The sequence below is a fragment of the Periophthalmus magnuspinnatus genome, chromosome 7 (assembly GCF_009829125.3).
Source record: "Periophthalmus magnuspinnatus isolate fPerMag1 chromosome 7, fPerMag1.2.pri, whole genome shotgun sequence".
NCBI lineage: Eukaryota > Metazoa > Chordata > Actinopteri > Gobiiformes > Gobiidae > Periophthalmus > Periophthalmus magnuspinnatus.
The window spans coordinates 11253800-11266559 of NC_047132.1; the positions used below are offsets into that span (position 1 = coordinate 11253800).

A 12760-nucleotide genomic window follows, 5' to 3' on the forward strand; every position below is an offset into this window, starting at 1 on the left:
CTTGAGCTGTATCAGAACAAGTATAAGACACATAGACTAGTATAGACCCATGGACCACTATGGAACTGTCAGGTTTAAGATTTTTTGTGTGTTTTTTGTGCTGTGCTCTCCGTACTCAGTTGGTGTTTCTTGTTTTTGCCAGATTTTGCTCCTTGGACTATGCGTGCACCTCAGCCGCCAACATGGATTTTAATTTTGGATTTGTTATGAAAATACCATAGATACAGAACATCCATCCATTTTCTTCCCCTTATCCATGGCCGGGTCGCAGGGGCCGCAGTCTAAGCAGGGACTCCCAGACTTCCCTCACCCTGGACACGTCTTCTAGCTCCTCTGGTGGGGCCCCAAGGAGTTCCCAGGCTAGCCGAGAGACATAGTCCCTCCTGGGTCTTCCCTTCCCTGGGGCCTCCTCCCAGTGGGGCCTCCCCAGGGAGGCGTCCAGGAAGTATCCGGAACAGATGGCTGAGCCACCTCAGCTGGAGATATAGAACAATGTTATTATTTTACTTCACCAAAATAGCTCAAGTCTACATAAATACTTTTTTCAACATTTTATGTTTCACATCGTAATACAGGGTGAAATGGTAAAGTGTAGGCTATAGTTAATGTAATTAATAGGAACAAAGTATGAAATAATGCACAGAATCTGCTACTTTCAAAACAACATTGACTATATTTATTAATTAATGTATTATTGTTGTTATTATTATTATTTATGTATTCGTTTATTTTTTAAATAGTATGTCCCTCTCTATTTCCACTTACACAGCGCTCCTCCAGTGTCTTGGTGCATCCACACGGCGGCTCTGTGCTCTCTGCCCGCCTCACAGCGCTCCTGTCCCGGCTGAGGAGAAGCAGAAGTAGCCGCTCCTGTTCCGTGATTGGAGGAAGATACGCATCAACAAAGCAACATGGCCGAAGTCATAGAACTGCAAAAGCTCAAGGTTTGAACGTTTATTTTCACCTTTAACACGATAAACTCTCTCTATATGAATTGTAAACGTGCCTTGTGAATGCTTAGATATAATTTAGTATTTTCTATGATAAAAAAGACCTTATATTTGGGCATTTTCGCATACTACGACCATTCACCCGGCGTGTTCACGTTGTCCGCTGAGTTAGCTCGCTGCTAGCTGTTGCTGCTACTACTACACTACTACAGCCGATTCACTTTTAAGCAACTCGTGTTTGAACAAAAGTTTAATGTAGGACTTGTATATTTACAGATTTACTTACTTAAAGAGTGGAACATTTTGTATAACTACACCAGGATGCATTTAAATCACTATTAAAATAAACAAGCTCCGGGGAAATCACCCAATTTTCAATCATGCGATGTAAATATCGCGAGATTAGTGTAATTTTAGTATTTGTGCATTTATTGTTTAAAATATGCCACGAAGTAGTTAACAAATTAAGAAAAAGGGATTGTATCTAGTTTCCTGGCAATACATGGGGTGATTGATGAATATCCACTGATGGAAGAAGTACTCAATTCTGCAAATTAAGTAAAAGTACAAATAGTAGAGCAAAAAAATATTGAAGTAAAAGTATCACATGAAATCTACTTAAAAGTATTAAGTATGTACTTAAAGAGTAAAAAGTAAAAGTGTTTCACCCAGGTTTTGAGATCTAATAAAGCTGAAAAACATACCTGCTCTTAAATGTAGCAAAAGTAAAAAATATTCACTTTAAAATGTACTAACATACAGATATCTAAAATGTTTACTTAAGTGCAGTACTTTACTACTTGTACTTCATACACTACTGTATATAGCACATTAAAGTCTACTATGATCACTCTTTTAAAAGAAACAAATACACTACATGTACATTCTGTTTATAAACTACACTTCAAATTGGTGAATGTGCGACACATGGATATATGGTTGTCACTTATTTATATACTTAAGGGAAAAATCTGTTGTGCTACCACTGTTCTACAACTTAAATTTGTGAAACTTACCAAAAATCCTCATAGCTAAATATATATGTATTACAGCCCTTTTGATACTGTATCAACACATTGAGTATCACAATATTTAAATATTTTGCCACACCATATTTACCTTCCATTTAGAGTCTAGAATGTCTGATATTATAAAAAGTAGTTTTATTGGGACAAGATATCTGATTTTTCTTTCTGATTAATCCTCCCTTATATTGTGTAAATGTTTTGAACTAATTGTTCCTGTGTTTTGTAGCTTGCGGAGCTGAGGCAGGAGTGTGAAGCCCGGGGCCTGGAAACCAAAGGAAACAAAGGAGAACTCATCGCACGACTGCAGGCCTATCTGGAGGAACACGGTCTGTCAATGTAACCACGTTTATGGCAAAATGTACCAAACACATGTATTCTGCTCAAATTACATCATCATTAACCACCAGTTTGACATCCCTATAGAATGGTAATTTGAATTTTAGCTGTTACACTACTGTACCCTGAGGGATTACACAGACTTAAGTAAAAGTAGGAAGCAGCAGGAGCAAGTAAGGATCACATCTGCACTCTTCAGAAGCAGGAAGCAGTAACAGTTTGTTTGTGCAAACTATGAATGTAAAAAAATAAACCCTCAGATTTTTAGCAGGTTTCAAACAATAATAAAAAATAAGTTACTTTGCAGTCCAGTTCAAAAGTGCTGTGGAGTAGAAAGCACAGACACCTGCTCTCAATTGTAGTGAAGTAAAAGTAAAAAGGTAAAATGTACTACCTTTACTACTTTGTTACAATCCACCACTGCAAAACGTTTAAAAAAAAAAAGTAAACGATCATTACTTAACTCATGAACCATAGTCAAAAAGTGGCATTAAAATCAAAAGAGCAACTATAGAATGCATGTCTTTCCTACTGATTGGCTCAGGCTGTTTTCACCCCCTGGTAACTGATCTGATCTTTTACCCCAGATGACGACGTGGATGTGGATGATGTCCTGGCTGAAGACACAGAGGTAAACCACAAACCACATTCTATACTTTTTAAATAAGAAATGTCCACATATGTTGAACCTGATCTTAAGTATTCTCAAAAATATTGGTCCATTAGTTCATTATTGGAAACACCAACCAAACGTCTTTGGGTTGTTTATTTTCTGAACACAAGGCCTACCATAGGCTGTAATCATAGACTGTTTATATAAATGGACATATCTAACCTGCTACCCGCCATGTTCCAAATAGGATGTGAGCATGCACTTCTGGCTCCGATCCTGCTTTACATGATCGTATTTCATCATTGTGTCCCTAAATCAAAATATGAAGATTAATAAGAGACAAATCAGGTGCCTTCTTTCACTCCTGTTAGTGGTAGCAACAGGTTTGATTGACATCGTTGCTAAGCGCTTGCTTCCTGCCAATCCAGTGGTCCAGACAGGAAGGGACGTTACTTTCAACAGCCTCCCTCTGGATTAACACTTTGGTTGCTATGGTGCTCACAACCGAAATTTCCAAATATGGAGCACTGGCTCCAAATTAGCCCGTTTAACTGCTATCCTCCATAAGCTTCATTTGACTGGAGCCGAATGCTGTGGGTGACGTCTCACTCACTTAGTCCACTTCTTTATACAGTCTATGGTCATAATCCACGCCAAAGCAAGAGCAAAACAACCACAGTCTCAACTCACTAGAGCCAGTCTCCAAAACAGATCAGAAACCGACCAACAGAACCTTCACGTCAACTCGTCGTCATAGCAACCAAGTGTCACATACAAAAGCAGTTACATCAACAACAACACATAAACAGTTATAAGAACAACAAAATGTGTTAACTCTGAACTAAACATGAAATATCAGATCATTACAATATTATCAAAAAGGTCTCTTGGTTTATTTTTCCACTATATTTTTCCAACCACAAATGCTGCCAATTTACCTACCCACATTTTGGTTCAGTAAAGTTGTCTTACTGGTATTTAAATTGTAATATTCCTAAAGTAAACGTGTGTTGTTTTTCAGGACTTCAGTAAAGCAGACAGTGTCAGTCCTGTGAAAGTCTCTAAACCTCCAGAGATGACAAATACAAGTACAGAAGAGTGGGTTTCTGGATTTAATTCACTTTTATAGTTTTACTTTTTTTTTTTTTTTTTTTTTTTACATATATATATAATTTAATTAAATAACAGAAGCTTTATCTGACTATTGCAATTTTTAAACTTTTCTTCACAGAGCTGCTAAAAAAGTGGTGAAAATTGATCCTCCATCATCAGCAACTGAAGTATGTGTGATTCTGTTTTAAACTAAGCTTTTCTATCACACATGTTGTTATACACCAGAAATGTGTGACATTTAAGTAGAAAATAGTGTGTTCCTATTTTCATGGAAACATGCAGAAAGTTACATACTGTAGCTTTTTTAATTAAGATTAATGTGATCTTTGCTGTCATTGCAGAGACTCCAGAAAAGAGCCGAGCGTTTTAACATGCCAGCGACTGCGGAGAGCAAGAAGGCCCAGCGTGCAGCTAGGTGAGTATTTAATAAATTATTCAACTTTTCCATTTGTTTATTTTACAGTGTTTTTGTTGAATATTATACTGGATATTATATCTAAAATACTTGACTTTCTTGTAGATTTGGCCTCCCAGCAGATGCAAAGAGCCCATCATTAGGTATTGTACTCTCTGAAATAGCTCTGCATTAGGCTTTAGAAGTGAACTATTTGTGAAAAACATCAAATTGCAACTTTTTCTGACAAGCCTTGCAACTGTGATTAAATTTGAACAGTGTTGGATGAAGTACTCAATTATTTACTTAAGTAAAAGTACAGATACTGAGGTAAAAAGTTACGTTGAACTCGAAAACTTAAGTCAGGATGTTTCCACGAACATGGTAAAAATAACCTCTCAAATCATAAGAAAAGTACTTTTTACTTTTCAGTCAGTTCAAAGTACTATATTTAAGTATAGTACTTCACTACTTGTACTTTGTCACATTCCACCATTGAATTTGAATAATGTTCTGTACTATCATCCACTTATTTTAAATGTTTAAACTGATAAACTAAAACTCTGGTTTACCACAGGTTCTGTCGCCACCGGAAAAACCGCAGTAAGTTTTCCAGATGTTGTTTCTTTATGAACTCATATCCAAACAATGTATTTAATTAATTTTATTTATTTTCCAACCTTGAATTATCTCTTAAAGGTTAATGTGGATCAGCTGAAGAAGAGAGCAGAGCGATTTGGTGTGAACGTGTCTTCCATTTCACAAAAGGTAACAGTAGTTGCTTTTTGAGGTATAAAAGGTTCTATGGTTAATTTGCTGTTTAAGAATAGTTTTATGGTTAATATCTGCGCTCTTTGTCTGCGTATATGAGTGAAGTTGAAATTGTTTTTTCACTGTTGCATCAAAATATACTTATGTACTTATTTGTTTTTTGTGTGTTTAGTGTTTTAAACAAGGCACCCATGAAAAAGAATCTGGGTGCTCTCATTGGGTTCCCCTGTATAAATAAACATAAAGAAGAAAAAGCAGTTAGCATGGCTTTATTATTGACAATAGAAAGATCAGCGAGCCATAAGAGTATTATAGTGAGTTTATGGATATCCCTAAACAAATACATTCAGATTTAACATTTGTGAATTTTCTGTTTGGTAAAATCTTTGAGAATATAACAATATGCCTGATTTATATTAGAAGCGGGCCCCATGTGAGGGTTCTTGCCCTGGGCCCACAAATTTCTGTTGACGGACCTGCTCGCTAATATTTAATTCATTTAAATGATGTACATTTTATATGTAATTTTTTACAGATCGAAGAAGATGAGAAGCTAAAGAAGAGAAAAGAGAGGTTTGGCATTCTGACCGGAGCAACTGGAGCAGCTCCTGATGTCGAGGTATGAGTCTGTGCTGTAGAACTTTTTACAGTTGCTAAAAATATATTGTGACATCACATCGCAAAGCATGGAATACACCCTTAGACAAACAAACGCTGAAGAAAAGTCGCTATGTCCTCCCCATCAAAACAACCTCCTCGTTTCCATTCTGTAACATTTGTCTAAGGTTGTGAAATGTGCTATTAATCAAATTTATAATCCCAGTTTCAGTTATTACTTTTATTTAATCACAAAAATCTTGCAATTGGAAAATGCAGTTAACGTCTGTTCACATGTTTGCTTGTTCTGCCACTCCAAGCCTTTTTTCTAATGTTTTTTTTTTTTTTTTTGAAAATGAGTGCCCCAAACATTACTAAAACATTATATTGGGTCTCATTTCTCTACAGGTAAATTTGGACAGTAGAAAAGTTATAGTTTGAAGTAATTGATTTCAAATATGCTCCAAATAATCAGAATTATGAAGAATTATTATTCTTGTTACCATGTGGAGGTATGAGACTGTGACTTCTGCTGGCAACTGTGCTGTTTTAGTGTGCACTTAACACTTTGTCCATGTATTGTCTTAAACTGTGTGAAATTAACTTAAAGGGCCAGTACCTGATTTCAAACCCTGAGTGAGGAACATATTTTAGTTAAACTTAGTAACTTACAAATGCACCATGACAGAGAATCAAGTGTCTGGGATTGTGCCAGGCAGTTTGTTTCCTATGATTCCTAGTAACAATGTGCCTGATAGGATGAAAATAGGTGACTCTGTCAGTAGCTTCAATATTAGTTATTACCTATTATTATTATTATTATTATTATTATTATTATTATTATTATTATACCTATATATTATTATTAGAGAAAATACTATGTAAAATTATTTTCACATTCTCAATGTTTTTCTTGTTTAACAGCTGTTACTGGACTGAGGCTTAGAGGATCATTTTTAATATGTTCATAATTTCAGCAAACAAAAATTTACAGTTAAAAATGGCTGTTCAATCTGAATTCATTTGAAGCTTTATTAGATCTCAAAATCTGCGCAAAAATATTTTACTTTTTACTCTAAGTAGATTTTTAAACAGGTATTCTAATACTTTTACTTGAGTATTTTTTGCTCCAGTATCTGTACTTTTTCGTAACAGCATTAAGTACTTCTACCATCACTGGGTACATGAGCTTAAATGTGTCATAATTGTATATTTGCTACTGTTATCAAATATTTTCTAATCTTTCTAATGAGCTTTTGTCAGTTTCATACTAATATTTTTTTTTTCCACAGGCCAAGAAGTTGAAGCGTGCTGAGCGATTTGGAATGGCATAGACATTTTCAAGCTTTTGTAAAATGTTTCATATCACACAACCTTGCAAAACTACATTTCAATGCTCAGTTTCTAATAAAACATCTCCCAGTGTAAATAGGCCAGTTATTTAGGTCATTGCTTTTTAATTTTGTTTTAATCGAAGATAATCAATTTTTGTTTTCTTTTTATTGGTAATTACCGGTATATAAAAAAGATTTGTTTCATAGATTTAGAAACATTACGGTTGTTATTGCAAAAATATATAAACGCCTGCTGTAACCATAGTAGTAAAGTGTTGTTTTTGTGCTTTTTATAAAATATTTTAAAATCTGTGGACTCTAGGCTGAATAAACAATGACGTAATTCCCTGATAGATAAACGCTCCTACTTACAGTGTATTTTCATTTTACAGACACAGTTTTTGTTCTGTCATTTTATATAACTTTGTGATTTAATAAATTGTTTTAAAAATATTGCCTACTTATTCAGTTTTGTTTACAGTAGGGGTTAGGGTCACGTGAGGCAAAATGTATGTTCCTTCATCAAAAACATACCTGGAGTTGTTTCAAATTTTTTGTAATTACATGGATCAAGGTCACACTGCCACCAGCCTTTCTGACCCCATTACTCACGCAATTGCACCACATGCATTCATTGGCAAAGGGTATCACAAAATGCACTAGTCACAGCTGGAATCAAACCAATTACCTTCTGGTCTATGTGGGAACAGCCAAACAATGATTTGTTAGAAATCAGCAATTTTAAATACAAAAACCTCTACATAAAAGCCTCAACATTTTGTTTGTGACAAACAGTGGTGGTACTCAAGTACAGATACTGGAGCAAAAAAATACTCAAGTAAAAGTACATCTCTAAATCTCAAAATGCTTTGTTGCACCTTGTGATGTCATGAAGCGGTAGTTTTCAAGTTACATTTTGTTCTTTAGAGATAGGCATTTCCAGGGCTGAAATTATCCAAATGATCCTAGTGAAGGTGTATGGAGTTTAAAAACACAGTGGAGCACTTCCAGTATCCTCACAAAACATCACAAGGTGAAACAGAGTGTTTTCAGTTTAAGAGAAGAACTCAGCCTAAAAATATGCAGGGTTTGTGTGTTAAACATGTGTGAATGAAACAAAAGGCAAGGCAAGGCAAGTTTATTTGTATAGCACAATTCGTACACAAGGTAATTCAAAGTGCTTTACAGAATAAGAAAGACATTAAAATCACACAAATCAAACATAAATAATCACAAATAATCATCATAAAATCAACATTAAAAGAGAAGAGTGCAGAATAAAAACCTGTCAGTCATATGCACAGCTAAACAGAACTGTTTTGAGTCTGGATTTAAACATTGTCAAAGTAGAGGCCTGTCTCACATCTTCAGGAAGACTGTTCCAAGTTTTAGCTGCATAAAATTTAAACGCTGATTCCCCATGTTTAGTCCTGACTCTGGGCACCAGCAGGAGGCCGATCCCTGAAGTCCTCAAATTGCGAGATGGTTCATATGGCACTAACATGTCGGAGATATACTTTGGACTTAGGCCATGGAGAGACTTATACACAAGCAGAGCTGCTTTAAAGTCTATTCTTTGAGCTACAGGAAGCCAGTGCAGAGACCTGAGCACAGGACTTATGTGCTCATACTTCCTGGTTCTAGTCAGGACCCGAGCAGCAGCATTCTGGATGTACTGCAGCTGTGTTAAGGCTCGTTTGGAGAGGCCAGTGAGCAGGCCGTTACAGTAGTCTAACCTACTGGAGACAAATGCATGGATAAGTCTCTCTAAGTCTGGCTTTGACAGTATACCTTTGATTTTTGCAATGTTTTTTAGGTGGTAAAAAGCTGCAGATGTTATTGATTTGATGTGGCTGTTAAAGTTCAAGTCTGAGTCCATTATTACCCCTAGATTTCTAGCCTGATTTGAAGGTTTTAGAGAGAGAGACTGGAGGTGACTGCTGACACTTTCTCTATGTTTCTGTGGGCCAAAGATGATAACTTCAGTCTTGTCTGAGTTTAGCTGGAGAAAGTTGTTTTGCATCCACACACTGATCTGTTGGATGCAGTGGCAGAGTGAATCCACTGGTCCATATTCACCTGCTGCTAGTGAGACATAGATCTGAGTGTCATCTGCATAGTTGTGGTAAGACACATTATTGCTGCGTATTAACTGGCCTAATGGCAGCATGTAGAGATTGAACAGCAGGGGTCCCAGGATTGAACCCTGGGGCACCCCACAGGTCAGGGACATTTTATCTGATATACATTTTCCAATTTCAACAAAGTACTCCCTGTTTTCTAAATAGGACTTGAACCAGTTTAGTGCCGTACCAGAGATGCCCACCCAGTCCTCCAGTCTCTGTAAGAGGATCCCATGATCAACAGTGTCAAAAGCAGCACTCAGATCTAACAGGATCAAGACTGAGACTTTGCCTGCATCAGTGTTCAGGCGGATGTCATTTGTCACCTTGATAAGAGCAGTCTCAGTGCTGTGGTGGGGTCTAAAACCTGATTGGAAAACATCAAAGGAGTTGTTCATTTCAAGGAAGTTAATAAGCTGTTGGTAAACAACTTTTTCAAGGACTTTGCCTAAAAATGGCAGATTTGAGATTGGTCGATAATTGTTCAATATTGTGGCATCAAGACTGCTCTTCTTTAGGAGAGGCTTGATAACCGCAGTTTTCAAAGCACTTGGGAATGTTCCAGATTGAAGTGACATATTAACTATGTGAGTGAGTGGTGACAGCAAACTGTTGAGCACAGACTTTAAAAATTTAGTGGGTAGCACATCGAGGCAGCATGTAGAACTCAGACTGGTGACAATCTCTTGGACAGTTTTATCAGTTACAGGTGTAAAGTGAGTCAGCTCTAAGTGTCTAGGTGGGTGCTGGGTTGTTATTTGTGTTGTGGAATTTATGGCATTTTTAATACCCTGAACCTTGTCATTAAAGAATACTGCAAACTCATTGCACTTAGATGTGGAAATTAGTTCTAACGGCAGTGGAGCTGGGGGGTTTGTTAATCTGTTTACCGTTGCAAACAGGATACGAGAGTTGTTACTACAACTTCCAATAATGTCAGAAAAATACCTTTGCCTTGTTCTACATAAACTGTGGTTGTACATGTGCATCTTTTCTCTGTAAATTTCATAATGAACCTGGAGCTTTGACTTGCGCCATTCCCGCTCGGCCCTCCGGCACTCCCTTTTCTGTGCCCTGACCGAGTCATCATTCCTCCATGGCGCTTTCTGCTTATCTTTAACCATTTTAACCTTCATCGGGGCAATGGTGTCCAGAACATTCAAAACACTCGAAGTTACAGAGTTCAACAAATCATCAACATCAGAACATGAGGCATTTTCAAAGTGTATCATTTCCATGAACAGTGCACCTGTTTTATCATTTATGTGTCTCCTTCGAACAACTGCAGGACCAGCCGCTGGTTTGGGAATAACAGACAGGTCAAAGAAGACACAGAAATGATCAGACAGAGCAACATCCACCACATTGACATTTGAAATATTTACTCCTTTTGTAATGAGCAGGTCCAAGGTGTGTCCTCTGTTGTGGGTGGGCTCGCTGACATGCTGAGTCAGGCCAAAGGTTTCAAGGACAGAACTGAGCTCTTTAGCGTTCCTGTCAAACACATTATCCACATGTACATTAAAATCACCTGTAATGACTAAACCATCAAAGTCTGTGCATATGACTGAAAGCATCTCAGTAAAATCATCAATAAAACTCAGACAGTGCTGGGGAGGTTTGTATATGACTAAGTAGAGTATGGAGGGGGATTGTTTTAGCTCCATTTTGAATGAAACATACTCAAAAGATGAAAACACTCCAAATGACAATCTGTGAGTAACTAAACTATCCCTAAAAAATGCGCACACACCTCCACCTTTTTTGTTTACTCGTGTTTCAGATTCAAATTTGAAGTTGGGTGGAGTTGATTCCACTAGAATTGCATTACCTGTGTTTTTGTCGAGCCATGTTTCAGTTAAAAACATAAAGTCAAGACTAAAAGAAGAAATAAAATCATTAATTAAAAAGGACTTGTTACATAAAGATCTGACATTGAGCACAGCAAGTTTCAGATTAGTTTCAGTAGGACTGGATGTTATCTTCTTACAGGGAATGTGAACTAAATGTCTCTGATTGGACAGTCTAACTGTCCTTCTGTTAATCAGTCTACGCGGTGTAACTGTAGATATAGCTCCATCACAGGGCCTCAGCATGATATTATCTTTATCATGACTGTATGTCCTGAGACAGCAGAGGCCCTGTGTGTCCTAGCTCTTGTTGATAACAGCTCTGGGGGAAGGGCGAGGAGGGGGGAGTTTGGGTGAGGGACCAGGTGAATGAGCAGGGGGGAGTTTGGGTGAGGGACCAGGTGAGGGCCGAGGAGGCGGAGCAGGGGGGAGTTTGCGTGAAAGACGAGGGGGGATAGGTGGGTACGGGGAAGAGTTCAGCATAGTTGATGCCAGAACTCTTGATCGCTCTATTTTAGGTGTGAGAGGAGCCATCTTAATTCCTGATCTGATGAGACTTTCTAGATGGTCGGGAAGGGCCATAGGTGAAGGTGGGGAGGAAAAGGAGAGTGAGGAGTCCCTAGAGGGAGTGGATGTAGCAAAGGGGACCCAGGGTTGGTCTGTGGGCAGGGGTGACTTGTTCTCTTGGGGAGGTGGTGGTGCAGCTGAATCCTTCGCTGGGGGAGATGGTTGTGCTGCTGGTGGTGACTCCTTCGCTGGGGGAGGTGGTGGTTGTAGTTGTGGTGCTGCTGGTGGTGCTGACACATTGGCTTGGTCTGTGGTTGGTGCAGCAGGAATGCTTCTCTCATTCCTCTTTTCTCTCACTGGCCCAGGACCCTGTCCAGGCCGGTTTCTCAGAGCGTGGAGGAGGTTATCCGTCAACACTCTTACTCCACCTCTGCTCAGGTGCGGGCCATTTCCCTTGAACAGATCCTCTCGTTTCCAGAAAAGATCAAAGTTCTCAATGTAGTGCAGTCCTCTGGCTGCACATTCGTTGAACAGCCATGTGTTCAGCTGAAGCAGCCGGGTAAATTTGTTCATCTTCCTTCTGTCTATGGTAGGAAGAGGTCCACTGATGAAAGTCTTAACCTCCACTTTATCAAGCTCCTCAAATAATTCAATGAAATGCTTTTTCAAGATTTCAGTTTCATTCATTCTGGTGTCAACTGCACCCACGTGCACAATCAGCTGTTTAGCTCCTTGGTGTGTTGACAAAACTTTTGGGAGGAGTTTTGTAATCTCAGAGACAGTGTGACTGGGGTACGAGCAAGTTTGGATTCCTCTGTGAGTCACATCTCTGATAGCACCGTCTCCTAGCAGCAGCGTATCTCTGACCTTGACGTTTGGCACAGACCGCCTGTCTGCCGCCGCTCTTTTGCCAACTTCATTGCTCTTGTTTTGCGACAAAAATCCATTTTCTGTTTGTATATTAACATCAACATCAGTCTGTGACAGTGGTAAAAATCTGTTTGTAAGTTGTATTTTGGGTGATGTAACTATATTAGCATTGTCTCTTATCACTTGTCGCGTTGGCTTGAAATTCTTGTCTTTACAAAGTTTTGGAAAAGACACCGTATCACTCAGGTTTAAGTTGAAAGTAGCAGATTTTTCA

General features: G+C 38.3%; 1 protein-coding gene across 1 annotated transcript; it reads left to right on the forward strand.

Moving 5' to 3' along the window:
• Positions 1-796: 796 nt before the first annotated feature.
• Positions 797-7589, forward strand: sarnp (SAP domain containing ribonucleoprotein). The gene is made up of 11 exons (XM_033969669.2): positions 797-944; positions 2205-2304; positions 2902-2945; positions 3949-4025; positions 4159-4207; positions 4382-4455; positions 4561-4598; positions 5012-5037; positions 5134-5202; positions 5741-5824; positions 7095-7589. Exons 1-11 carry the CDS (start codon positions 912-914, stop codon positions 7134-7136), a joined length of 636 nt encoding a protein of 211 aa, XP_033825560.1. The 5' UTR covers positions 797-911; the 3' UTR covers positions 7137-7589.
• The last annotated feature ends 5171 nt before the right edge of the window (positions 7590-12760 follow it).

Bases quoted from the DNA above. Each gene is read 5' to 3' on its own strand.
- sarnp (XM_033969669.2), top strand. From the start codon at position 912: ATGGCCGAAGTCATAGAACTGCAAAAGCTCAAG. The intron at 2,305-2,901 runs GTCTGTCAATGT...CTTTTACCCCAG, and splicing joins GGCCTATCTGGAGGAACACG to ATGACGACGTGGATGTGGAT. The intron at 4,026-4,158 runs GTGGGTTTCTGG...TTTTCTTCACAG, and splicing joins ACAAATACAAGTACAGAAGA to AGCTGCTAAAAAAGTGGTGA.